Source organism: Arvicola amphibius, chromosome 10, assembly GCF_903992535.2.
Source record: "Arvicola amphibius chromosome 10, mArvAmp1.2, whole genome shotgun sequence".
NCBI lineage: Eukaryota > Metazoa > Chordata > Mammalia > Rodentia > Cricetidae > Arvicola > Arvicola amphibius.
This window is the reverse complement of record NC_052056.1, coordinates 76327653-76355563: the sequence shown is the minus strand read 5'-3', so window position 1 is coordinate 76355563 and position 27911 is coordinate 76327653. Positions and strand designations below refer to the sequence as shown.

The 27911-nt window shown below is 52.6% G+C and overlaps 2 protein-coding genes across 2 annotated transcripts; one reads left to right on the top strand and one right to left on the bottom strand.

Moving 5' to 3' along the window:
- Positions 1-2207: 2207 nt before the first annotated feature.
- On the top strand, positions 2208-7006 carry LOC119824471 (protein DGCR6). Its single transcript, XM_038344607.2, has 5 exons — positions 2208-2380; positions 2670-2830; positions 5180-5280; positions 5848-5988; positions 6573-7006. Exons 1-5 carry the CDS (start codon positions 2271-2273, stop codon positions 6654-6656), a joined length of 597 nt encoding a protein of 198 aa, XP_038200535.1. The 5' UTR covers positions 2208-2270; the 3' UTR covers positions 6657-7006.
- A 479-nt stretch (positions 7007-7485) lies between these two features.
- Prodh (proline dehydrogenase 1) lies at positions 7486-25635 on the bottom strand. Its single transcript, XM_038344605.1, has 14 exons — positions 25337-25635; positions 20775-20983; positions 17957-17991; positions 17125-17274; positions 16194-16258; positions 15900-16016; positions 15455-15534; positions 14763-14844; positions 13381-13473; positions 12617-12763; positions 11438-11613; positions 9111-9209; positions 8104-8192; positions 7486-8015 (listed from the first exon to the last, which is right to left on the bottom strand). The coding sequence occupies exons 1-14, from the start codon at positions 25604-25606 to the stop codon at positions 7828-7830; spliced, it is 1800 nt and encodes a 599-aa protein (XP_038200533.1). The 5' UTR covers positions 25607-25635; the 3' UTR covers positions 7486-7827.
- Positions 25636-27911: the final 2276 nt, after the last annotated feature.

Below are 27911 nucleotides of genomic sequence, written 5' to 3'. Positions count from 1 at the left end.
ATTTTCTCAATTAGTGATCAATGGGGGAGGGCTCAGTCCATGGTGGGTGGTGCCACCCCTGGGCTGGTGGTCCTGGGTTCTATAAGAAAGCAGGGGAAGCAAATCAGTAAGCAGCCCCCTTCCATGATCTCTGCATGAGATCCTGCTTCCAAGATCCTACCCTGTTTGAGCTCCTGTCATAACTTCCTTCAGTGGTGAACAGCAATGTGGAAGTGTAAACCTAATAAACCCTTTCCTTCCCAACTTGGTTTTTGGTCATGGTGCTTTGTCGCAGCAATAGAAAACCTAACTAAGACAATCCCCAGCTACAGATCATGACTGTTAAGTATATGATTTAAATAATTCGTCATAAATTGGCATCATAATTTGATATACTGTCAACATTAAATTACAGCTACTTCAGAGTATACTTATTCCTGCAAATTACTTCTTCATGTACAGGTGTCTTAGTGACTTTCCTATTGTCATGAACACACCATGACCAAGGCAACTTATAGAAGGGTTTATTGAGGTCTTAGTTTCAGAAGTTCTTCATGATAGAAGAACTATCATGGTGGGGAGCGTGGCACCAGACAGGTGGGCATGGCCCTGGGGCAGTAGCTGGTAACTTACATCTTGATCCATAAGCATGAGGTAGTGATGGGGGGGGGGGGGAGAGAGACAGAGACAGACAGAGAGGGGGGGGGGAAGGAGGGAGAGAGGGAGGGAGGGAGGGAGGGAGGGAGGGAGAGAGAGAGAGTATGGTGTGGGTTTTAAAACTGCAAATCCAGTCCCCAGTAACACACCTTTTCCTACAAAACCACACCTCCTAATCTTTTCCAAATAGTCCCACCAACTAAGGACCAAGTCTTCAAATATATGAGCCTATGGGTTCATTCTCATTCAAACCACCACAAGGTTTCTAAATTGTAATTTTTAAGTTATTCAGGCTAGGCGGTGGTGGCGCTCGCCTTTAATCCCAGCACTCGGATCTCTGTGAGTTCGAGGGCAGCCTGGTCTACAGACCTAGTGCCAGGAGAGGCTCCAAAGCTATACAGAGAAACCCCGTTTCGAAAAAACAAAACAAAACAAGAAGTTATTCAGATATTCAGATCCGAATTTACTACTTTAGAGATTATCATGGCCCAACAGAAGATGAAAAGAATGTAACCAGATGCTTCAACAACAGGTAGATTTTTAAAACATGATGACTGCCGAGAATGAAACTGTAGAGTGCGGGCCTTTCAGCAGCAGCATAGTGTAAGGAGCCCTGTGAAGCACGATTAATAAAAACTCAGAGAGAAACCGGGGTTCAACCTGAAGATCCGAAAAGCAAAGCAGCCATTCACTGGCTTTTACCTTGACCTCAGTCCAAAATGGTGGTCCTGCCTCCAGGAATCTCAAAATGAGACTGTCTGAGAGCTGTGTCCTCCCACTTTATAATCTTCTCTAGGGCTGGGATTAAAGGCATGCACCACCTGGTTTCTAAGGCAACTAGTGTGGCTACTGGGATTAAAGGTGTGTGTGTCCATTACTTGGTCTGTAAGGCTGTTTTATTCTCAGATCTTCAAAGCAAGCTTTATTTATTAAAATACAATTGAAATACCACAACCCTGCTTTAAGAAGTATCATTTCTCTTATTTGTGCCACAACCTAAATTAAGAATTTTGACACTGCCAGGGGCTAAGGAGATGGCTCAGTGGATAAAGGACCTGCTGAGCAAGCGTGAGTTCAACTTCCCAACACTCCTTTCTCTTCCATTCTCCAGTTGCAGGGGTTTACACTTGTCCATGGGGGTGGGATATCTTTTAGGCCCTAATAAAACTGTCCTGTGCTTCCATCTGAGTCCATTCTTAAATTATTTTATGAATGAGGCTAAGACCCCAAAGGGAAGATGGATTTCCCCTGTATTGTTCTCCTGCAGTGCTCACGGTGGAGGACAACCCGCTGGCCAGCGCCCACCTCAGCGACCTGAGTCCACGCACACTCCGTGCTGTCCAGATCCGCTTTCTTAAAACACCAGGATGCAGAGGCCTGGGCGAACATCGCCAAAGTCGGGAACTCAGCGAGCCCCAGCCCAACCCCAACGCACCCCCGAACAAAGAGCGTCTGGGTGTCTCAGGAGGGGAGGGGCCAGTCTTATTGTGCGTGACGCAGGAAGCTGAGAGCCCACGCTGACCGGAGGGGCGGGGCGCATGCGTCATCCGCGCCGGAGATTGACGTAAGAGGGCGGGGCGCGCCGGGGTGCCAGAAGAAGCAGACTCGAGGGGCAGCGGGTGGCAGGCTGTGCTATGGACCGCTACGCGGCCGCCGGGGATGAGGCGGCCGACCGGGCCCGGCAGCAGGAGCGGCACTACCAGCTGCTGTCAGCGCTGCAGAGCCTGGTCAAGGAGCTGCCCAGGTGAGCGGGGGCTGGGCCGGGGGCGGGGACCCGGCGACTGGACCGGGAGTCGGTACCGGGGCGGGGGCGGGGGCGGGGCGGAGGTCGCAGTTGAGGTACCGGGGTGAGGGCTGGGGCGAGGGGCCGCGAGCGAGGGCCGCGGCGGGGGACCGGGGCGCCGAGCCGGAGGCGGGGTCTGGGACGGGGTACCAAGCGGGGGTCGGGAGCTGGGACGGGGGACCGAGCCGGGGGCGGGAGCTGGGACGGGGTCTAGGGTAGCGACCGCGCTCACCCGGAGATCTGCCTGCAGCTCCTTTCAGCAGCGCCTGTCCTACACAACGCTCAGCGACTTGGCTCTGGCGCTGCTCGACGGCACCGTGTTCGAGATCGTGCAGGGGCTTCTGGAGATCCAGCATCTCACCGAGAAGAGCCTGTACAACCAGCGACTGCGGCTGCAGAATGAACACCGAGGTGCCCGAGTGGGGAAAGGGGGAGGGCGGCGACGGAACCTTCCTAGGGCGGCTCTGGTCGCAGGAGCCTCGGGTGGGCAGTCAGGTGTGCAGAGCCCAGGCTGGTTCTTTTAGCCTGCTACTCAGGAACTTCTTGCATTCCCCAGGTCCCCTCAGCCTCCTAGACAGGATGACCTAGCTGACTGTAGGTCTGTTGACAGCTCTGTCGTACTGGTTAGATAGAGTTATTCAGAGCACCTTTCCATTTGAATGTCAGGTTTGATAGGTCTCTGGTGTCCGCATAGAAACCTCTTCCTAGCTGGGCGGTGGTGGCGCACGCCTTTAATCCCAGCAATGGGGGGGAGGGGGGGGAGGCAGGCAGATCTCTGTGATTTCACCTCCCATCCTTGTCTGTTGAATTTGATTCATGAAAATCTTAGGAGTTTAGTCTTTATTCCTGATAGACAACAGCCTTGTAATTTTCTTGTAGTATTTTTGTGGGTATGAAGGTCATGCTGGCCTCAGAATATATTGAGAAATCTCTTCAGTTTTCCAAGAGTCTTATTTGGTCACCCAGTGTTGGAGTGGCTGTGCCTTTAAAATGTTTTAATAGAGGTATATGGTGTATCCCGTTCACAAGTCTAAAGTGCATGACTCAATTCATTCTCTTCTTTTCCCTTTTGGTTTTCTGAGAACGTGTAGTCTAGAACTGGCAGTCTTCCTGCCTCAGCCTCTCCAGTGCTGGGATTCCACGTCTGGGCCAGCCCTGCTTTGTTCATTTTCAGTGTTGCAGTTGCCGTGTGTGACTGTAGGAGGCTTCGCCTGGCTGCTCCTCTTATATCCATCATTCTTCCTGCACTGGATAGGAAAGAAATTCACTCTTCGACCTGATCTGGAATTGGTCTTTATTCTATAGAGCCCTTTTATTTGATTTGTTTTCAGAAGGCTTGGACAATGTTCTGGTGCACCTGGCACTGCAAACCTCTGCTGCCTTTAGCCAGATCCAGAAAGTGCTGACTGGGATGGGCCACCTTGTTTTCCTTGGTCATTACCATGTTGAGGTCCCTCCTGAGCAAGTAGCCAGAGTGGAATCTGGAAATTGACCTGGGACTTTTTTGTTTTGTATTTTTTCTTTTGGTTTTTTGAGACAGGGTTTCTTTGTAGCTTTGAAGCCTGTTCTGGAACTCGCCCTCTAGAGCCAGCTGACCTTGAACTCACAGAGATCCACCCGAGCACTAGGATTAAAGGTGTGTGTCACCACCATCCCACATAAGATAACTTTTTTTCTTCCAGACAGGGTTTCTCTGTGTAACAGCCCTGGCTGTCCTGGAACTAGCTCTGTAGACCAGGCTGGCCTAAGACTCAGAGATCCACCTGCCTCTGCCTCCCAAGTGCTGGGATTAAGGGTGTGTCCCACCATGGGACCTGGTTGGGACTTTGAGCAGTTGGGCTGAATATACTGAAGGAGATGATGTATTGGTGCATATACCCATTGCCCCAAGCTTTGTCTCCTTCATGTTCATTGCAACCAGATAATTAGGCAACTTTTCTTTCCCCTTGTGTTGATGGAGTTATGTTCAGGTGGCCTTCATTTTCAAGCAATGATACATGGTATTATTGAGGTACATACAAAATGCTGAGAATTAGGCACTGCAGAGGCTATTGGAGTCAAGGGACCTCAGGAACTTTCCTGAATAGAGCTGTCCTGTGACCCTCTTCTCGGAATAAGAGTGTTAGGTTTTGAGTTTTTTCAGGGCCAGCCAGCCAGCCACACCCCCATTTTATGCAGACTGGTGTGATTGCAATTCCTTACCGTCCCATGCTTCCATCAGAGCAGGTAGTTTGTAAGCGTCCATATGTGCGCCAGTTTATCAGGAACCCGGCACTTTGCTTGCTGGTAGTGGGTAAAACAATAGACTTCCCAATGCAGAACTCTGTTGGCGTACAGGATGGGCCTGCGTACATCCTTCACCTCCTCTGGCTGCTGAGCAGGGCTGCTCTGCTTTCCTATAGGACAGCACCAAGCTTGGTTTGACACAGCTGCACTGCTGGCAGACAGAGCCTCTTCCTCCTTTTCTGGGCTTTGGCTCTGTAATACTTAAGTAGGTGTCCTACGGTGACATCTTATTGATGATGTCCAAGATAGCACAGCTAGAACTGCCACCTGAGTCCAGCAGCCACGTGCCACAGGCACCTGTCTGCCTCCTGTCCCTGCCCTGGGTATACTGCGCTCTGAGACCATACCTGCCTAACCTGCAGGCCTCTCTTAGCACTCTGGAGGTGAAGGGCTTCTCAGACGAGGCCTCTAACCCAGCTTTGGGCTGCCTCTTCCCAGCACCTGCTCCTGCTGACAGCTCTTGTTCCCTCCTAGTGCTCAGGCAGGCCCTAAGGCAGAAGCATCTGGAAGCCCAGCAGACCTGCAGGCCTCACAACTTGCCAGTGCTCCAGGCAGCCCAGCAGCGTGAGCTGGAGGTAGGAACTAGGACAGGATAGCTGAGCCTGGCTAGCTCAGTGGAGGGGCGAGGGTAGTTTAGAAGCTGAGCTCATGGCTTGATGGAGGTTTGATGGGGTCTGTTTTATGACTTTTCCCCAGGGGGACTAAGGTGTGCTCTAGCTGAGAGGAGAGTCACAACCTGTCTGTCACTACCCTGTTCCTCCATTTAAGCATCTCTGGCCTGTAGCCTGCATAAGGCAGTCAGAGTCAGTGATGAAGTACAATGGTGGGATGGCAAAGGCAGTCAGGAAGAGGCCTGTATTACCATGGAGACCCACAGGAAGCCAACAAGCCATGGTGTCAGGGGTGAGGGTGGTGGGCAAATGTATTCCTAGCTGGGACTATTGGGTGGAGACCCACAGGAAGCTAACAAGCCTTGGTGTCGGGGGTGAGGGTGGTGGGCAGATGCATTTCTAGCTGGGACTATTGGGTAGCCTTATGGAGCCCCTCTGCTGAGCCACAACAGGAGGAAGTGGCAGGCAGGGATGTTTGAGACATCCTTGGGCAGAAGCCCTAGCAGGAGCCACTCTCACAAATCATTGCAGGCCATGGAGCATCGAATCCGGGAGGAGCAGCAGACAATGGACCGTAAGATTGTCCTGGAACTGGACCGGAAGGTTGCCGACCAGCAGAGCACACTGGAGAAGGCAGGAGTAGCTGGTTTCTATGTGACTACGAATCCTCAGGTCAGCACCTAGGCCAACCGTGTCACAGCCATCACCCCTGGCCGCTAAAGGTTCTGTTCTATTTGGTTTTTGTTTGTTTTGGTCTCCTTTTCTTTAGGAGGAGGGTAATGTATTGCTTGTTTTATTTACTTATTTTTGGAGACAGGGTCTGTTACATTGTTCACACTGGCCTTGAACTTGAGGTCCTCCTGCTGTGGCTTCTAAGCACAGGGATTATAGACATGTCAATACATCGAGTCCCTGGAGTCTTAGCACATTGGTTCCTAGTGAAGCTTAGCATTAGTGGTGGGCAGAGGCGAGGGGGAAGGCCCTGGGAAGGGCATGGAGGGAATGAACACCTGTCCAATCTTGCAGGCGCCTACCCACCTTGTGCATGCTAACCCCCTCCAACCACTCTAAAGAAGCCAATTAGAAGCTGCTGGCCCTACTAGGTGCCCCGGCCCAGATTCTCCCTCTGCCTGGCTCTAGCCAGCTTCCCCTTAGCCTTACTACCTAGCATCTTCTAGGCCCTTGTATGTCTTAGACCAAGACAGAAGGGCATGAGCTGTCGGACTGGCCCTTACAGGACCTCTTTTCACATTCAGGAGCTGACGCTGCAGATGAACCTATTGGAACTCATCAGGAAGCTGCAGCAGAGGGGCTGCCAAGTGGGAAAGGCAGCCCTGTGACCAAGTGAGGGGCGAGCGTCCCTGCTGTCCTTCATTGCCTAGGGTGGCTGGAGGATGCCTAGTGACCACCTTGTTACTGGTGCCAGAACACTTCAGGGAGCAACTGACTGCCCAGCTGCCAACAGCTGTGATCTTTGCGAGGAGACGCTGATGAGACAGTGACTGCACCTCCTGCCATCCTCCTTTCAGGTGTGGGGAGGGGTCCAAGCAGCAGGAATGGCATTGTGTGAAGGCTCCATGACTGAGTGTTGAGTGGGACTGTCGACTCTAGTGCCTTCCCTTTGGGTATACCCACACTCCCTCCAGGCTCGGTGTGGTGTGGCCTAGAAAATAAAGACCCTAGCACACGGTTTGTGTCCATGCTAGCTAGGATCCTTTCCTAGTGCCTCTGGCCAGGTGGAGCCCAGTGGCTTTCTGGGATACCCACCTAAGCTCTTATACCTTTCATTATCATTTTTGCCTAACCAGCTCCCCCCAGTTAAGGCACAAGAACCCACCTCCAAACTGCTGTGTGAAACTAGAGAGCTTAGCAGGAGGCAGGGGACCTGCAGAGCCAGCTAGGGCTTGACTTACTGGAGTGAAGGGCACAGAGGGGCAGGAAGGGTTGGAGGGGGCTGGGCCTCTGTATCTGTGTGCTGCCTGCACTCATCCACACCCATGGGTCTAGGATGTGGAATGCAAGCGGCTGGGTGTCGTTGCGGCCAGGCAGCGGTGGCCCCAGTGTCTGGATTGGAATGGCCTCTGGCAACTACAGGTATTATTCCATCCAGGCCAGTCCCTCTGCTGCTCGGAGCTGACTTCATGTTCAGGCACTAAGAAAGGTGATGGCTCTCAGTTACAGCGTAATTTATTGACTAAACAGGCTTCTGTCCCTGGTAGAAGGTAGTTCTAGACTGGAGCTCTGTGGCCTGCAGAGGTGATCAGTTGCTGCTGGTTAGTGGAGGAGCTCCCAGGCTCTGGCTGATCCCATACCTGAGTGTCGGCTCCTGGAAGTGCAAGAAGTCCCATAGGGTAGTCCCCACCTCAGTGCCTCAAAGACTTGGACATTAAAGATGAACCCTATCAGGGTATGTTGGGCTAAGGAACCCAAGCCCACCCAAAGCTGTGCCTTTCCTAAGGTCCCAGAGGTAACAGGTTGAGTGGAGTAGGTGTGAGGGTGGTCGCTGAGTGACTAGGCTGGGTGGTGGAAGAGGTTGCCAGTGCGCAGCCGCCTGTGGAGCTCCTGCCATAGCAGCTGCCTCTCTCGCTGAGCACCCTTCATGATGCTGCTGTTCTCCAGGGCACGGCGGGACAGGTAGGGCAGCACCTCCATCACAGGACCATAGGGTACATACTTGTACACAGGAAATCCTGCCTGGCCTGTACACACACACAGAGCTATGAGTGCCCGTGAACAACATGGTGTGCCTCCCACGCCCCTGCATGCGCCCAGGACAACCCAGCTCACCTAGTGGGAAGCTAATTTGGTCACACATCCCCAGCAACTGTCCGAAGCACACCTGACCATCATCAGGATGCAGGCCCAACTCCTCCATCCTGTGAAGGGGACCAGGCTGGTAAGGACCCAAACCAGTACACAGGCATGCTGACACATCTCTGAGCCCCTCTTTCTCCCTTCACCTACATTCTAGCCAGTCTCTGTGGGGTGGGGCAGGGATGTGAGCTCTGCTCTAGCTACCTAGATCTTCCTAGTACAACTTCCCTGCCCACAGGGAAGACCCAGGCAACAGACTTGCTTTTCCCAGTCCAGTGCCTCTGCCACCCTTCTCCACCTGCAGTGCCCTGTGGCACTCTGAGCCTTGCTCCAGTGACTGATACCCAGCCCCGCCTCATTCTCCCTTGCTGGCTGCCCAGCTGTTGTTTTGGTCTGAATGGAAAGTAAGATGTATATGCTACAGCTATCATGTTAAAGGATCAAAAAAATTGAAATGACTTAATTTTTAACGTGGATACTAGAAAATTTAAAGATATGAGTGTGGATTACATTGCATTTCATGTATGTGTGCTTAGTGTTCATGTATGTACATCCATGTGGCCAGAGGACCATTGGGCATTGTTCCTCAGTAGCCATCCACTGATGGCTTAACAGTTTGGCTATCCTCCTGTGTCTGCCTCCCTAGTGCTGGAGTGCATGGGGTCTGTGAATCCAGCTACAGTCCTCACGCTTGCATGTCAAGCATGGGGTCTATGAATCCAGCTACAGTCCTCATGCTTGCATGTCAAGCATGGGGTCTGTGAATCCAGCTACAGTCCTCACGCTTGCATGTCAAGCTCTTGGAAGTCACTTCCCCAACCTACTTCACCTGAGTGGAAGGCAAGGCTGTGCCTGCTCATTCCACGTTACCACCCCCTCCACCACTCAGCAGCACCACTCCGCAGTCCCATGCACTCCCTCAGCCCCGCATCACCTGTCAAGCCATCGAGAAACATCCAAGTCAGGCTGGCAGAACCTACCTGCAGAGGGTGAAGCGCACTGTATCCTCATTGTGGGAAGCCACCATCACCTCTGCCTTGGGGCTGTGCTTCAGCTTCTCAAGAACATAGTTAAGGCACCTGGGACAAGGACAGTCCTACCTAAGCTTGGCTCCAGGCCAACCACCACCTTAACCCCTCTTGGCTCTGCAAAGGAAAGTGGTTTTGTAGGACCTAGAGCCACCCAGCAAGCTGGCTTCTCTGAGGCGGCCACAGTTGGAACTGGACCAGGGCCAGAGTCTCAGAAAGGAGGGCAGCATCTGGCTTCCCTAGCTGGTGTATGTGAAACATTCCTGCCTGGAATTCAGAAGATAAGGACATTCACCCTAGGAACTTACTGCACCAGTGCAGAAAACCCAAACAGTGACGGATTCGCAGGCCCCTCCCACGATTAAAAAAGCAGTAAGCAACTCCCTGGAGCTGCCTGCAAGCTGTTCAGGGAGCCCCAGGGATGCAGCTTCTGTTGAGTTGTCCTCTGCTGGAGCGGGCTTTTCACTGATGCCACTGCCTTTGAGTCACCCACCCCTAATCCTGTAAGTAATGCCAATATAAATAAATCCTTTGGTTGACCAAACTTGATTTGAATGATATCAGTCTGTCGTTGGTGTCCTAGCTGGGTGAACAGACATTTGTTCACATCTCCCCAGCAGTAGTGCTTTGTGAAAAGGGAGGGCCAACAGCATCCCACCAGAGCTAGCAGGGCCTATCTGAACCTCTGGCTTTGTTTCTGGACAGGAGCCCTAAAGCAGACTCCTGGCTCTTCAGGAAATAAAAGGAAGCAGAGGCCTCAGGTAGTGTGGGTATCCCTGAGCACCAGTCTCAGTGGTATCGTCACCAAGGAAGGGCACTGCCTGCCTGGACAGCACATATGCTCTTTGACCCCATAGATTAATTTCTAGGAACATGCCCCAGCTGTGTCCTGTGACTACACGTGCATACAGCAGAGGGGGGTAGGATGTTCAGTGAGTCCGTTACGATATCCAGGAGAGGCCATGGAGTCTGAACACAACACCCTTGGGTGTCCTGTCCTGGTTACTGTGTTGACATAGGGGATAGAGTACTAATAAGTGAGGGGCAGAGGACAGAGTGCACAGTATAAACATTGGCATATGGCACTGTCTGGATATGCGGCAGACTCTTGAGATGGAACAGGAAGGAGCTGGAGCCTAAGGAGACAGCTTCGAGTTTGCAATAAGCACAGCCTGGGGGGGGGGGAGGTGAAGCTGGACTGCATGCACTGGTAATATAGGTCATGTAGGTGAGCTGTCATGTGCTGGCTGTAGACGTGGGGTTGTCCCCACACTCCAGATCAAAGCATAGTTTGGTCTGAAGTCCTCTAACCACCCCCCCTCTTATGTAAGGCTAGCTCCTTGGTTCTGTCACCACGAGAGGGAAAAGCAATGGCTAAGGATGTTAAAAATAGGATGTCCTTAGCAGCTAGAAGTTAAAAATCCAAAAGAAGTTGACAACGTTTATCTTGTAATAGAAAATGTTTACAGTGGGAAAGGCGAAAAGCTGGTCCTGCAGAGAGCACGGCTGTGTGTTTGCCCCCACTTTGCTGTACCTTTTGTTTGCTCTCTTGATTGGGCTACGCCAGCTGTCTCTGCTTGTCATTGTGAGCCCAGGATTTGGTGATGTTTACTATCTCTGCTGCCTCTCTCCAGTTATTCTTTTACTTTTGCTTGCTATATGCTTAGTAAACTCATCCAAAACTGAAAGCACAGCTAGCATAGATCGTCCTCCATAGTACAGAACAGCTGCACACAGAGTCCCAGGGAACAACAGCAGAAAGAACTGGCGTGCCACTATTGCTGATCGCCACCTGAGCTGGAAAGCAGAAGGCTGAGCCAGCCACGTGGGGCAAGCCAGGCACCTGGGTGAATCTCTGCCTCCTCCCTTATCTCCTTCCCTTCTCTTATCTCTCAAGCCTCCCCGCTGATCTCAAACTTTGAGGCCAAGGATGACTTTCAACTACTGCCCTTCCTGCCTTCTCCTGAGTGCTGAGGTTAAAGGTGTCCACAAATCATGCCTGATTTTTGTGGTGCTGGGGTTCAAACCCAGGGCTTCAGGCATGTTAGGCAAGCACTCTACCACATGAGCTGTGAAGTTGTTCTAAGTGTCAGCAGATGCCAACTGGGGGCATAGAGGCCAGTGCTTATCCATATTCAAGAGAGGAACAATTTGATGGTTTGGAAAAATATGACAGTAGCAGAAAGAGCACCTTTGTCCTCTGGAAACTGGCTATGTCTGAATGTCATCACACTCAGGGCCAAGGATCTCTTGCAGTAAAGCACAGAAAGCCCTCTCACCTGTGGTACATGACATTGGTGGCCTCGTATGTAGGGTTAATGGGATCCTCATAGCCGATTTCCACAGCCCTGGCACGCTCTTGGGCCATGTATGCGCCACGTACCAGCTTGGCCCCAAAACACCAGCCCTCACGGTGAGCCAGTTCCATATCCATGGTCACGTTGTCATAGGCCTCCTGCAAGGCCAAGCTCAAAAGTCACAGGGAGCCACTCTGGTGGCAGCACTAGGACAGCCTACTTCCTCTGTATCTCAGCTTAAAGTGCCCAGGCCAGCCAGTGGCTGCCAGGGGGACATGCCACTCTCAAAGGATCTGTGAGACAGATGTGGATGAAACTGAGCCTTCATCTTCCACCCCTAAGGAAAGGTGACAGAGGGGCCATCTACAGCCTCCTCTCTGTAGCCTGAGATGGCCCTGTGGGTGTCAACCCAGATACCTGGAGTTACTGTGTATTTCAGAGTCAGGTTGTCCAGTTAGGAGCAAACTGCCACCTGCCTGGGACTGCTCTCATACACACCATGTCTCTGGGTGCCCAGCAACTTAGTCACTTTGGGCTGAGGGTTTGGGCTTGGGGTTTTTCTGGGCTCCCAGGTCTGCTTCTTTAACCCTGTCAAATCTTCCAGGAGAGTACAGTGATTTTTTTTTTCAGATTCAAGAGAGCCCTGTGCTAATAATAGGAGTCAGCTATGACTCTTCAGAGGAGCCCGGTACACTCTGAAAGAGCTCCTTGCATTTTGTGTTATGACTGTGGGAAGATTTGCGGAGCACCACGGTGCACATGTGGAAGTCGGGAAACTTAGAGAAGAAACCGTCTCTCTCCGTTCATCATAGGATCTGGGGATCAAACTCAGGTTGGCAGGCTTGCAGAGCAAGTGTGTCCATGGAGTCATCTCGCCAGACCACACATACACTCTTGGATCCTGGACAGGGTCCAGGCAGCCTTGTTCCTCCTTTGTACCTGGCACCAGCCCAACCTCTCCTGCAAGCCTAGGTGTGGCCACTGGGCAGGGCCTGATTCCTACATAGTTGACCCCTTCTAGGGCTAGTAGCCTGCCCATTCCTTTATCTCTGCTGCTCTGGCCTCTGCACAGATACTGCGTGGCTCCACAGAAAGGCATATCCCTGCAGGATGGTGGGGCACACTGCCTTGAGAGCGTCTCCAGGGGGTGAATGACTGTACCTTGAGGTAGCACTGGAATGTGTTGAAGATGAGAGGCTTATCCACATTGAACCTGCGCTGCATCTCCAGGGTCAGGCGGCTGATGGCCGGCTGGAAGTAGCTCTGCTCAGCATCTATCATCAGCCGCACGCCTGCCTCTCTGGCTTTCTGAGTGGTGCATAGGGAAGAATCTGTGGTTCACGGTTGATGCCCACCCCCCTGCTTAGATGCTAGGGCCCCTAATACTCTGTACCCCCCAACACAGGTAGGGCTGCTCACACCTTGGCCATCACATCCATCCTCCCCCACCACAATACACACTCACACACATACACACACAGATCTGCTCCATACACACACACAGATCTGCTCACACCTTAGCCAGCACATCCATCCTCCCCCAACACAGCTAGGGCTGCTCACACTTTAGCCAGCACATCCATCCTTCCCCAACACACACACACACACACACACACACACACACACACACACACACAGATCTGCTCACACCTTGAACAATACATCCATCCTCCTCCCCCCACACACACACATGGAGCTGCTCACACCTTGGCCAGCACGTCCATCCTCCCCAACACACAAACACACACACACACACACACACACACACACACATACACAGATCTGCTCACACCTTGAACAATACATCCATCCTCATCCCCCACATACACACACACACACACACACACACACACACACACGGAGCTGCTCATACCTTGGCCAGCACGTCCATCCTCCCCAACACACACACACAGAGCTGCTCACACCTTGGCCAGCACGTCCATTCTTTGCAGCATCCTCTTCATCTGCTGCTCCTCCTCCTCGGTGAACCGTGACAGCAGGGGCTCCAGCTGGCCTGTCTGAGAGTATAGCAGAAGTCAGACCACATGGGCCACAGTGCTCCACCTTGAGGTCAGTCACCCCTCAGCAATGCTGTCTTCTGCCCACCCTCCTGCCCCGTCAGGGGCCAGAGAGACCACCTCCCAGTTACCCTGCCTTAAACCAGTTAGATCTAATGACAAAATGCCCTAAACCAAGTGCCAGCCAGCTCACACCCACACGTGAGGAAAGCTTTCCCAAGTAAGCAGCACCAGGCCCAGGCCTGTACCCCAAGAAATTTATTTCTATGCCCAGCCTTCGATCCTGAGATCAGTAGGGAGCCATGAAAAGAAAGGCAAAGGAAGGGAAGCTAGACTGCAGCCAACCAGAAGACTCCCTGGGGATAGAAAGGCTCGAAAGGAGGAGCCATGGTTATGGGGTACTTCCCAACTTGCAGCATGGGACCAAAATGTGGCCTTCAAGGAGCCAGACAGCCAGCAATGGACTGATGATGAGAACTGGCAGGCTGGACCCAGAAGCCCCATACAGCACAGAGATCTGCAGCCACAGCCCAGGATGCTCCTGCAATGCTAATGAGCCATCCTTTGATCCCAGCAGCCTCCCTTCACTGAGCACAAACACCCGTGTGCCAAAGTCTGTCAGTGACCTTGGAGCGGAGACTCTGTGAACACACTGCACCCTGAGGTTCCAGGACAGTGGCTCAAAGTTTGGGGTGGGCCCCCAGTCTCGGGCTGGAAACACCACAGAAGAAGCACCTGCAGGGCGCGTTCCTCGGCTGCTACTGCTATTCCTCCTTCAGAACCCAGAGCAGGTGGGGTTCCACCCCTCTTTCCCCCTGAATACAGGGGGAAAACTAACAACTCACTCTGCCAGATGAACTTGGCATGACTTCTAAGGCCAAGCTGCAAAATTCGATGCACTTCTGCCTGGCCTTCATCTCGGGACACTCACTCTGGGAACCTAGCCACCATGTTTGGGAAAAAGCCCAGATGCCAGCCAACATCACCTTCCACACATGTGAGCAGGGCACCTCTGTGACCTGCTGGCCCTGCTAACCTCTAAGTACAAGTGACCAGGAGACCCCAAATGGACCGTGTTTGGCTCTAAAGACTTGTGGTGACCCGAAACACAGGACTAGGTGGACCTTCTCTCAAGACACCCATCCTCTCCATGTGCAAAGGTCCATGAGGGTCCCCGTCCCACTGAGCACTGTGGACACTGGGTTTGTCTTTGTGGTGGGGTCAGAAAGAATGGCACTTCAGTCACAGTGAGTCCCCTGGGTGAGCAGACACATGGAATTGGGGGGTACCTGTACATTGGGGACCACCAGGTGCCTGGAGAGCTGGGTCCTGCTGTCAATGAGGCTGTTCCAGTCCAGCAAGTCCACAGTGCTGAGGGATGAGGTACATCAGCAGAGCAGGCAGTCAAAAATTCTGGGTCCAATCACCTGGCTTTATCCCCAGGTACTAGGGTTGTTTGGGGATCCGACACACACCAGCCCATTCCTCATGAGGCTACTTCCAAACTCGACCTTCACAAAGCCCACCCAATGTTTGTTTTAAAAGACTGAATACTGCTCTCAATTTAAAAAGAAAATTAAAACCAAAGCATAACTATTTTTGCAATGCATCAGTAGCAATCAAAACACAAAAAGTATAAAGAGAATTCCATGGCCAAGTCAGGCTCAAGGAAGAGCGGAGGATGCAAGGCCAGGCAGAATGCAGACCTTGCCTCAGGAGGCCGAAGAAGCTAATGTGCTGGGCCGCCCGAGAACCACCTGGCTTGACGGGGGCTCCTGGTGACATTAATCCCAGCCTCTGTCCCTGCTGCCTGTCCCAGGGACTCCCATCTTGCTCTAAACTCCCATTCGGTAATTTCAGGAAGCAGTTCCCTTGACACTGTCATTCCCATGGCTCATCCTTTCCTGGGAGGTGACCAGAAATAGAAGTCACTGGGGCTCATCTGAGACCATGACTATACGGGGTGGATGTAAGCTCTTACCCAGACACCCCCAGTGTCTCCGGTGTGAACCACCCCTCGATCTCAGCCCTGGATGCGATGCCCATCTTTGCGATGCTTTCCTTGAGAATTGAGAAGGCAGAGTCAGTACTACCATCTCTCAGTATCCATAGCACCCATCCCCACCATGTGTCTGTTTGACAGCATCACGTCATCTGTGACAGCAGGACTCATTTCAGGCCCCATTTCTATTCCCAGCTGGCTGTGATACCTTTTCCATCTTTGCCATTTCCCACATCCACTATCTGCTGAGCCAACTTCCTACCCTCCCAACCATACTCTTTGTAGACAGCAGAGCCGTTCAGAATTCCTACTGCAGCCCGGTTTCCCTTCCTCCTCCTCCCTACTACCCCAGCTACACTCAGCATCTCCGAGACCCCACCTTAGACCACTGTACAGTTCCAGGGGAAGGAGAAGGGCCGCTCACCTGGAGCACCACCACCTCCAGCTTCGTGTCTACGGCAGCACGCCCGGCCTGTCCCTGCTCTGCAGCCATTTGATGAAAGAACCGTCTCCACCTGGTCAGCACATCTGAGAACTGCAGCTGCCAGTGCAGGTGTGAGCCCCACTGCAGCACGTGCCCAGCTCCTCCAGCCAGCCCCGGGGCCACCTCTGTAGCCCCAGAGCACAGCTACCCATCTGAGCATGCCTGAAGCCTTTCAGTGCACATGGTAGCCCAAGGGTCTCAAAGCCTCTGCAGATCAAATATGTCACCACTTACCAGAAACTGTGGTCTCCCCAGGGCTGTGAGCTTAATGGCTGAGAAACCATCATTACTGGCCCCACCTGTCAGAAGCCAAAGGAGTCACGAGTGTCTCCAAGGAGATGGATGTCTGGGTCAGAGGGACCAGGTGCACCTGATCTTTAAGACCAGTCCTGCAGCCAGTTCCTACCCATGGTGATACCCAGTCCCCTGAACCCCCTTGCACATGGCTGCTCCAAGGGCCCTGCTACAGAGGTGGGAAGGGCTGGTGAAACAGCCTTTGTACTGAGAAGACACCGGGCAAAGAAGCCAGAGAGGTCTGCACATTGCTGGCGCCATCCCTGGCTCAGTTTCTTCCTAGTGCCTTCAGCACTATATGCCATTCATGTATGGGACCAGAGCACAGAACTGGCAGTGGAGTAGGGGCTGGGGCACACAACTCCAGGGAGAACAATCAGGGAACAAGCAGATGCCCCTCACCAAAATGCCAGAGTGCAATGACTACACAGGCTGCCCTGGTCCGGAAGGCAATGGCTCATGACTATCACACCCTGAAAAGTGCAATAAAGGTATAGGACCCACTACCACACCAGCAGGGCCACTGGGACCCCATGGCTTAATTGGCCTCCCCATCCTCAATCCTCTTATACCATGGAGGAGTTGGCAGTCACAGAAAATGTGTCATCAGCTCCCAAAACTGACCCTCAACCTGAGGGGTGGGGATTCTAGAACTCAGTATCAGGACACCATATGCAGGTGCCGCCCCTGGACAGAAACGTGCACAGGTGCATGGACTTGTCAGGAGGTGCCCCCAGGAGCTGTCAGGACCCTTAGGAAGAAGCTGGACGCATCTCAGTCCCTGAAGGTCTGAGCATAACCGCTCACTCCAGCGTAACATCCTCCACAAGTCCAACGCTCTACCTTGCAGCTAGCAAAGCAGGGGACCCACCTGAGGCCTCGATGCATTTCAGTAAGTTCTCCATGTAGTTGTCACATTTGGCTTCATTGGCATAGAAGTAGGTGCGGGCACTGATGACACCATCTCTGCGGTCTCCAAAGGCAGGGTGGACCTGATACTGCTTCTCCCTCTTATTTGTGCCTGGGAAGATAGATTCATGGCTTATTAGAGATGCCATAGCTTCACCTTCAATTCCCTGCCCATCCTAGCATAGGCTGACATCCCAGAGCTATGACTCTCAAGATGGGCTCCAAATAGGTCTTGCTGAGCATCCTGAAGCTGCCCTCCTGACAGCCCTGCTTGCCCTTCCTACTTGGGTCCCCCTGGCTAAATCTCATGATGCAGTAAATCAGGCCAGGAAAATAGAGCCCCCATCGCAAAGACTTGGACTGCAGCCTACCAAGGGCCAAGGAGACTGAGCCTTCTTGGAAGAGCTGTTGAAAATACAAAAAGCCTTGATCAGGCCGTGGTGGCGCACGCCTTTAATCCCAGCACTCCAGGAGGCAGAGGCAGGGGGATCTCTGTGAGTTCAAGGACAGCCTGGTCTACAAGAACTAGTTCCAGGACTGGCTCCAAAGCAACACAGAGAAACCCTGTCTCAAAAAACAAAACATAACAAACAAACAAACAAATACAAAGAGCCTGCATCTCACCAGGGACTCTCAGGTAGGTCAGGCACGCAGAGCCAGAACCGTAGCTCTGGCCTACAGGGGTCAGTCTCTGGCCTTGTCCCTTGCCCAAAGACTGGCCCAGGCCTGAAGTCCAGGTGTCTCCGGGGCCAGCAAACTATGTTAGCATGAAGAGTACCCATTCCTAAACTCACCGCTGCTGTCTCTCTCTGCTTCAGAGGTGCACGACCTGCAGGACAGAGGCGGAAGCAGAGGTCAGGTCACCAGGAGGCAGCTGAGCCTTGGACCAGACCGTGAACCTGACAGAGGGCTGGCTCAAGGAAACAGACCAACTTGGGTTAACCCAGCCCTTCCTGGGCCTGGCATGACCAGCTGGGTGAGGGAGAGGATGTCCAGGCTTCCTATAGGTCAAGCCTTCCTTACTGATGAGGTCAGGCAAGGAGAGGAGCAGGGGTGGGAGCCCCCTTGTACAAAGGGCTCCTCCAACCCAGCAACAATGCTTGCTCTGGCATGCAGCCCTAACATCTGTGTCTCCAGGACAGAGTCCCACACACCCGGCTACTCCCACCCTATGGCCCAACCCTCGCTAAGACTCTTAGGCCCATTTTCCAAATAGCCATCAAAAGTTTTCTTAGAAGATGCAAATATCACCTAATATCACCTAACTGAAAATCTGCCAGGTCACCATCATACTCAGAGACAAGTCCTCCAAAGGGCACGGTGCTGAAGCACATTACAGGGCAGAGAACTCCTCTTCCCTAGCACTCATCAGGCAAGGAGAGAGACAGGCAACAGCGCCTTCCAGGTCTTCCCGGCAATGAAACTTAGTCATCCAGGAACCTCACTGCTCTCTGAGCAAATCTGGGCCACCAAGCAACGTGCTGAGAAGCCTTGCCCTGGGCCCTCCTCTCCTATCCCAGGGCCCTTATCTGATTTGAGCCAGAAACTATGGGGGAGGTCAGGCCATATCCTTGGGTGCCTGGGGCACCCTCAGCCCATGAGGCCACAGCTCAGAGGACAGAAGCTAGACAGCTACTGCTCCATCTACCTTGTGCTGACAATATGTAACAAGAAAAGAGGGTGAAATGTCATCTGGTAACAATGTCCTGAGTTTGTAATGAGGAGGCAGGCAGTCCCCATGTGTCACCTGCCCTCAGAGGCAGAGAGCCAACGTCCCTGGAGGATATGGGTTTCAGAAGAGCAGTCTCAGGTACAACCAGACAAAAGTCCCCTGAGGGCTATCAGTATAGAGGAAGGCCCGTGATTCCCTGAGCAGAAACCCTGTCAAGGAGGGAGACTTGGCTCCTTAATGTCCCCTGATGGGAAGGTTGGTGGCATAGCCCACAGCCCACAGTTTACGTGATCTGGTCTCCAAGCTTTCAGTGCCTTCTTTCGTTAGCTGGGGACAGGTCTCCGGGTCTATGTGGCCGCTCACTCCTTGTCAGGTGCAACCTGTGGGGCCTGTGAGTTCTTTTCCCTGCGGGGAGGTGACATGTAGAGCCTGCCAGCTCCCCATTTCACTGCGAACACTGTCAGCGTGGCGTTTCAGCTGTCGTCTAAGGCTGTGAGGCAGAAGGCGGGCAGTCCTTTGAAGGCACAGACACAGGCAGCAGAGCTGGGCCCATATCCCTGCCACTGTTGGCACTGGAGGGTCAGGAAACATCTATTTCTGATGTCCTGGAGCCCAAGCAGAGCTCCCGTGGGACAAGCAGCCATGACAAGCTGAGCAACCAATGACAGGCACAGACAAGAGTAGATTCTGCAGACAGGCAGGGTGGGCACGCCGGCCACCCAGTCTCACAGCAAGGCCGCCTTGGGCGAGAGCACACAGTGATCATCCTATCTAGGCTGAGGCCACGGAATCCATTTGGTTATTCAACAGCAGCCTCGGTAAAGGCCCACAGCCAAATCCCCGGGCATCAGTGAGGTTCACAAAGGATGCTGGGGCTGGGTCACCCCGCCTTCAGAATGGCCAATCACAAGGCAGGGGCTGAGGCCAGGCTCGGACATTCTGTTCTCTGGGCCAGCAGCCTCACATGACTGCCTTTACCCAACTCCTCCCGTTGGCCACCTGGGGAGGAGCAGGGTAAAGTCAAAGGCCTGACAGGGCCTGTCCTAAGCTTCACATGTGTGGAGCAGCTGCAGCCAGAGGCTGGGACCCAAAATCCAAACAAGGGCCTGTCAAGGAGAGTCACGGGCAACAGCGCTTTGCAGTGAAAGGCCGGTTTTGCACAGGCCTCCAGTGAGCCAGCCGCCACCCCAGGGAGCAGAATAAGGCCACTCTGTCCTGCTGCCAAGAGGACAGTCTGAGCTGTGCTTTCTACTCACAGCCAGGGGAAAGGCCCTCAGCAAGTCGGTGCCAGCAGGAGACTCCAGGCTGCCTGTCACACTACACTGCTGCCTGCTGCCTTTCTCCTGACCATGAGAACCTGCCTAGACCCAGTCTCAAAGGTCTACACCCTGCAGGCACAGCCATCTGCAGATTAACAAACTATCTGAGGACTAGTTGGAACTTGCAGGTCCAGTCAGCCAGTCAGGAATCCTTGGAAAGAGCCTGTAGCAGACCAGGAAGCCAGGGCACCACAAATGCATCTGTGAGTGGCTAAGTCCCAGCCTTAGAGGCTGCACGCTTACACCACTCTGCACTTGCAAACTGCAAAGGCAATCTGAATTTTATATCATTTTGTATCACAAAATATAGTTCTTGTTCTGATATTTTTCAATCACTCAAAATGTGAAACTACATCCTACACTCAGTATTAAGTGATGAGCTGGACATGACCGAGAGCCGGTTTGCAGATCTAGCTCTCAGCCCTCCTCTGGTATAGACCCACAAAAGCACAGTACTCTTGCCTTAGGAAGCAAGAACTCTAAGCACAGCCCATGAGGCAATCAGGCCAAAGGCCATCCCCGTCTTGGCCACCACCTAGCTGAGGCTGAAACCCAGAGCCTGAAACCCAGAAACTTCAGGGCTACACCTGTGCCTTGCCACACTGGGAAGGCAGGCCTTACTCCATCTCCGTGCGCTCTGCCTCCTCAGGGCTCAGATCTTCCTCCATTCCATAGTCCAGGATGGAGCCGACACCGAAGGCTTTGTTGTGCTGGATCAGAGGCCTGATAGACTCCTGGTCCTCGCCAGCCACAAAATGGCCATAGAAGGTCATCTTCATTAGTTTGTCGAACACCCTCTGCCCCAGAAGCTTCCTGGCGACATGGAGCAACTGGAAGGCAAAGGGAAGCAGCTGTCCAGCCATCTGACTCCATCCCTGCAAGACCCCTGCTTACTCCTCCCCGTCTCACCCCAGTGCCACACCATGCCACGCGTGTGTTATAGAGACCACTCGGAACAGGCTGCTTCCTGATCCATGGCGGCATGGGAGAACCAAGGCGTCACTTCTCTGTGCACATTCTTCTCCCTTAGGACTTGTCCCCGAGGGGGCTGGCTCATGCATCACCCAGGGCACAGAGGGTTGCCTGATCATCCCTTGGTGGGGAAAGGGGGTTCCAACCAGCCTCTCCGGGGACAATAATCAACATTTCTGTGACATTTAGTGGTCTTGGGGGAGGCACAGAGGTAACTCTCTAGAATGATCTCTCAGTGATTTGCCCTCTTGTTCTAACCCAGCAGAACAGGGCTTGATGTGAGGCCCTCCAATAGCTGCTGAGCAGTGGCTACACACAAAATTCAAATGGCTGGAGAGAAGTCTGTCTACAGGACACCAAGAAACAGGAGTCCGCTCCACAGCCCCATCCAGGGATGACTAGCTACGCTGGCGGATGTGCCCCAAGGAGGATGGCTGCAACCAGCCACTTTTTCTCTCATATATCACTCCATCTCACATTACTGTAAGCATTCCTTAAACACATAGGGAGGAAGAGAAGGAAGCGGACATCATGAGAGACACCCAAGGGGAAGGAGCAGCAGGTCACTCCTCGCATAATTAAGGTGGACTGACAGCCGGTATTGTGGACAGGGATGAGGAACGAGGGTGCTCAGCAAGGCAAGAAGGTGAAATGGTGAGCAAGGGGACGAGCTAAGGCAGTAAGAAATGGTGACAAGCAGACCCCAGGTGCTCAGCAGCAACCTCCCCCCCACCCACACACTGTAGAAGAGCCTGTGTCTACCCCTGCCCACCCACCTTAGCTCCAAGGAAGGAAAAGCCTGAGGGTCCTTAAGCCCCATGGACAATGAGCCCTTTCCTATGTGGGCAGCCACTGGTAGTCTAAGCATTCACAAGTCAAACACTACTCCATCGCGGCCCTGCCACTGCATGTGGGCTCCAGAGATGTTGCTGGACAACATGCAGCCTCCACGTAGGACCTGGGATTTCTGCATTTTGTTCTTTTATCAAGAGAGTTTATAATCTCTAATTAAATATATATATCCTGAGATGCTTTCCATGGGAGGGGTAGATGAAGGAATGGCCACCTATGACAGCCATAGGTGAAAAGTCTCACCCTGGTCACTGAGAATGGTGAACACACACAGACAGGGTTGGCACCATTAAAGTGGACTCCAAAGCCAAGCCACCATTTCAAATCTGTCTCAATGTCACTTACATTCTGGGGTGTCACCACCTGAGCTCGGGGCAGCACTACCTACTGTCCAGGTGAGTAGAACCTCTGAAAGTTTACAAATTTGTACCAGTGATAGAGACAGTAAAACAAGCCAGGCATGGTAACACACTTCTGTAACTTGAGGCTGAATTACAGAGGATCAGGAATTCAAGGCCAGCCTCGGCTATAAAACAAGACCTCATCTCGCAAGGAAAATGGCTCGAGAGATGGCTGGTTATAAAGTGCTTGCCTTGAATTTGATCCCCACACGTGGTGGTATACGCTTGTAATCCCAGCCCAAGGGAGGCAGAGATAGCCAATTTCCCGGAGCGCACTGGTCAGCCACCCTAACCTAAAAACCTGTCTTAACTGGGACAGGCAGACATGATGGCAAACTTCTTCAGTCCCAACATTCTGGAGGCAGAGAGATGCAGAGCTCTGGTCCATGTTGTGAGTTTCAAGACAGGCTGCATACTGAGAAGCTGACTCAAACACACGTTTTAAAAGTAGGGCAGGGAAGCCTGGCCTGGTAATACATGCCTTTAATCCCAGCACTTGGGAGGCAGAGATGGGTGGGTCTGTGAGTTCGAGGCCAGCATGGTCTACAGAACAAGATCCAGGGCAGTCAGGGCTACACGAAGATACCATGTCTCAGAAAAAAAAAAGAAAAAAGAACAGACAAAAAATAATATAAAATAAATAAAGTAGGCAGGAGAAAGGCCAGAAAGATGGTCCATTGGGTAAAGGCACTTGCTGCCAAGCCTGATGACCTGACTTCAGTCTCTAGGACCTAGATGGTAAAAGGAAAGAATCAACTCCCAAAAATCATCCCCTGGCTTTCACATATGTACTGTGGTACATGAGTGCTCACATACATACACACACATAATAAATAAATATTAAAGCAAATTTAAGAAATGAACAGCACCTGAGGAAGGACACCCAAGTGTATCCTTGGGCTCCCATACATGCATTCATGCTCACACACAAAGAAAAGTCTCAAACAATGTCCAGGAAACAATGACAGTAAAACCAATTCTCTGCTCTGGCCCCAGAGAACCACTGTAATTTTCACCCAATCTCTTCATCTTGGGCTCACAATCAAAAAGAAATACCCTGCCAGGTGTGGTGGCACACACCTTTAATCCTAGCATTCCAGAGGCAGAGGCAAGCTGGTCTCAGAGTTCAAAGCCAGCCTGGTCTAGAGAGCGAGTTCCAAGACAGCCAGGGCTACACAGATGTCAAATAGGCTTGATGTAAAATAGGCTGCATCATGGTCCCCAACAGGCCTCCAATCCTAGGCAGCAGTCCCAATCTCACAGCTCCTCAGAGCAAGTCTGGTTGCCCACTGCCCCAGCTAGAGTGTCAAAGCCGCGAGGCCTGGGTCAACTGTTCTTAGTCCAGCCCATTAGACTAGGATCTGGGAAATGGAGCTCAGGGCCTGGCTCTGAACCATTTTCTTCAACACCAGGCCTTGAGGCCACAAGTAGTGATAGCAGCACAGACCTCAGAGAGGCAGGCTCCCAGGGCACAGCCTAGACAGGTGGAGCCAGGGTGGGGGTGAGATTTGCTGCTTCCTCCAGGAACCCATAGCACACCCCAAGGCTCCAGCACTACTCAGCGCAGGCACCAGAGAGCCAGAGGAGGTGACAGGCCCTCCCCCGGTCACCCACAGTACCCTGATTGACACCCGGGACTCACCCTCCTTAGAACCAACCCTCAGGCCCCCAGGAGACACTGCCTCTCAGCTGGGCAGCTCATAGAGACTCGAGGGTGAAGCAGAAACTGCTGCTCATCCTGTCCCCAAAGCAAAAGCAGCCACCTATGATACCTGAGGGGATGGTTCAATCCCTGCTCTGCAGAGACCCGGTAGTTAACCACTCTTTTCAAGTCATTGCTGCCCAGCTTGCCGCATCCTCCCTCCTAGCTGAAGTGCTGGCACCACTGGCAGATTCCTTCCAGCTGCCCTTGACCCTTGCTTCCCCCTGCTAGGGCTCCTTTTCCTGTGTACCCGTCTTCTGTACTGGGCTTTATGTCAGTGCATTATGACCCTACCTACCACAAACATACCTGGCCTCCCACACTCAGATGAGAGCCTTTCTTTTGCTCCTAGGCTCCAATGCTTACAATCAAGTTCTTCCAGGGGCTTCCGGCAGCACTTCAATTCTGTCTCAACATGGTTGTGAGGTATGACTCACCTCCTACCCTGCTGTGGCCTCAGCTAAGTTGTAAGTGTAGCTCCATTCCTCCAGTCTCACTACCCTCTTTGAGATATCTTCCAGATCTGTATCCTTTCAAACATCACAGGCCACCCTGAGATAACTTATCACTAACCCTCCAAGACTGGCTCCGCTTTCCCCCAAAGGCTCTCACATTTCTCAAAGCTACCATGTTGCAGTTTAAAGTTGCATGTTTGCTAGTCTCTGAAAACCTCCAGCTTCTACACTACACTCCAGTTGGTGCCAGCAGACCAAAGGCATGGGGGAGGGGGGGCTGTCTGGAAAACAGGTAGAGATGACGTACCCTCCTGCCTGTAATCAGAGCACTTGGGAGGTGGAGGCAGAAGGATCAGAAGTTTTTGAATCTAGACTCTTCAACTGTATTTATAATAAATTTAAACACGAAAGATAAAAAGTTGGGAGTTTGACCTATATCCCAAAACTGTTCGGAGTACCTGTGTTTGGAGTGGCTGGTCACACTTGTGGAATTCTGGGGTCCTAGCCTAGATAAACCCTTCAAGCATGACAAACTTGGAGCTGCATGGAGGATACCAGATTTATCACGGTGACGGTTGTATTCCTACACACAGTACAATCTTAAACACTATCAGTCTTTCTTTCTAATTGGTAGTGACTAAAAGTAGGAAACTTCACGAGGTGAAACGGGCCCCTTTCTTGCCTGCCCAGCTTCAGGCCATGCTTGAGTGGCTCTGCCTGACACTTCCGAACTCTGAAACCCGCTGGCCGCAACGATGTCCCCCCATGGCTGCTGTCCGCCTGGCCACCCCAACCGCGCACCTGCTCGTGGTGCGCTAGCAGCACCGGCGATGCACACAGGCGCAGCACTAGCAGGTTGCGCACCAGTTCCCAGCTCCGCCGACTGCGGTACGCCTCCTGCGTGTTGTCGAAGTCCACGACAGGCACAGGCCGCCGCACAGCTTCGGCCGCGCCCCATGCCCGCACAACTCCTGGGTTCGCGGCGGGCTGCTCCCGGGCCTGCGTCTCTGTTGAGAGACCGGCGACACGAGGTATCACTGAGCGCAGAAGGAACACGCGCCTTAGAGCCATGGCGGAGCCAACACGGGCGCCCAGGAGGCTTAAGTACCTTCGGCCAGCCACTCCCCAAGGTCACGCCCTAATCACGCCCCATCCCCGGAAGCCCCACCCACCATCCCGTGGCTCTGCTCCCATTTTAAGAAACCTTGTCCTGCTCCGCAAGCTGATCCATCTCCTCCTCCTCCTCCGGAGGCCTTCCCTGGCGCGCTGGTTGGTTTGGCTTGCTTCCCGTAGCTGACCACGCCTCCCAAGCCCGCAGAATCTACTTCTACTGAGCCCACCCTCAGCTCTGCCCCTCCAAAGACCCGCCCCTTGGGAACCGGGATATTTAGCCCTGAGATTGTCTTGTCCCTAGGCTGACCAGGTGGGTCCAGAGTCCTGGCACCCTGCCTGGCACACTCGGATCCTCCGTTCCCCAGCAGCGGGGACTCACAACTGAGGCCAGCCTGCGAAAATTCTGTTCCAGAAGGTGATCCTCTTCCCATCGCTCCACCCTGCCTAAAGTGCTATTTTAAAAGCTGCCTTCTTTGTGGGTTAGTGGTGGCGTATGCCTTTAATCCTAACACTCAGGTTGCAGAGACAGGCGGATCTCAGTGAGTTCGAGGCTCAGCCTGGTCTGCAGAATGAGAGGGTTCCAGGACACACTCCAAAGTTACTATGAAACCCTGTATCAAAAAAAAAAAAAAAAAAAAAAAAAAAACCGAAAACAAAAACAAAACAAAACAAAAAAAAAACACAAAGCTGCCCTTTTCTATTTCTTTTTTTGTCATTTAGACCCACCTCTGACAAGGGACAAGCAAGGGACCCCAGGCTCCTCTGTGAACCCTTGGAGCTCTAGTGGTTCCTCTCTCCTTTACCTCTCCACATCCAGTACCACCAGCAGCAGATGTCACCTAGGGACCCTAACTGCCTCTACCTTGGTGCACACTTCGCTGTCACTCACCCCATGGTTCCCTTCTGACGTCCCATCCTCCCACAGAGATCTAGTACGGTTGTGGGTAGCAATATGATCCCCAATATCCCCTACGGGCTTGGCCCTTTTCTATACCTCTCCAGAAAAGTTTCGGAGCCTTGAACTCTCTTGTCTATCTTACACTATGGATATTTAGAGCTGTGTGATTCTTCATGGTGGGGACTGTCCTGTGCTTTGGAGAATGTTTATCGTCATCTTTGGCCTCAGATGGCAATTACACACACACACACACACACACACACACACACACTTGAAATAACCTAAAACATCTCTGATATTGCCAGATGCCCCTGGAAAGCACAATTCCCACTTGTCTTGGCTGAAGATGACTTCCTAAGGCAGGACCAAGGTTTTTCCTGCTGGAACCTAATGGGGAGAAGCAGAGCATATCAGAGGAATCAAAGTCTGGAGGCAGGAAGTCAAGAGGACCCTACAGTAGCTCAGAAACTTGACCATAGGGAACAGGCGACCCTTGGAACAGTCACTATGACCATCTATCCATCCTCCTTCAGGCCTAACCCACACTCACCTCACTCCTCCACCCCTGCTGAGCTTCTGGGCAGTTTGTCGCATGTGTCTGTGGGACATCCACCCCTCCTGCTATGCTCACTGCATAGTCTCCTTTCTTCCTCCTGAGACCCTGGAGGCCCTGCCATCCTCCACAGCAGCCAAGACCCTCTTCTCTCCTTCACTACTCCCTGATGCATTCCAGCTGATACTTTATGTGGCTTTGTTGAGAGAAGGAAGGACAGAGTGACATAGAATATCTATCTTATAGGATCTAGGTGTCTGGCTCATTCTCCAGCCCCTACCCTCGTCTCTGAGTCATCCTGGACCACACTTGGCCTTCACCCAGCACCTGAATGCCAAGTGGCTGATTTAGATAGTTGGGACCTTCTTTGGGCACAGCTAGGGCCTGGACCCACAGACTTCCAAATAACTCTGTCACTGTGTTGGACTTAGGCACCCCTTTGATGCCATGTGTGCAGTGGTTTGGCTACATTCCAAGCTCCCTCACCTGGTAACCAGTATTGGACCCCCAAGTTCCTGAGCCCCAACTTTGCCCAGATCACATTTGGCAGGAGAGATGCATGTGCACACCAGCAGATTAAGAGATGTGTGCCCAGCAAAATAAATCACACTGTGAATGTGCCCATTTGTTGTTGGTCTTACTAGCTCACAGGAGCCCCACTCCAATGTTCTTTTATGAGCGTGGAGGAGAGGGGTCCCTAGCCCTCCATCTATGCCACCCTTTACCATGATGGCAGAGTTCTTCATTATCTCCACTTATGACAAAATGAGACTAAGCCATGTGTTACAAGCAAGATGGCCAGGGCTCCTACA

Coding starts and splice junctions, on each gene's coding strand:
- LOC119824471 (XM_038344607.2), top strand. CDS start 2,271: ATGGACCGCTACGCGGCCGCCGGGGATGAGGCGGCCGACCGGGCCCGG. Junction 2,831..5,179: donor GCTGCAGAATGAACACCGAG/GTGCCCGAGTGG, acceptor GTTCCCTCCTAG/TGCTCAGGCAGGCCCTAAGG. Junction 5,989..6,572: donor ATGTGACTACGAATCCTCAG/GTCAGCACCTAG, acceptor TTTCACATTCAG/GAGCTGACGCTGCAGATGAA.
- Prodh (XM_038344605.1), bottom strand. CDS start 25,606: ATGGCTCTAAGGCGCGTGTTCCTTCTGCGCTCAGTGATACCTCGTGTC. Junction 16,259..17,124: donor GAAATGCATCGAGGCCTCAG/GTGGGTCCCCTG, acceptor GGCTTCTGACAG/GTGGGGCCAGTAATGATGGT. Junction 14,845..15,454: donor GAGACACTGGGGGTGTCTGG/GTAAGAGCTTAC, acceptor CTCATCCCTCAG/CACTGTGGACTTGCTGGACT.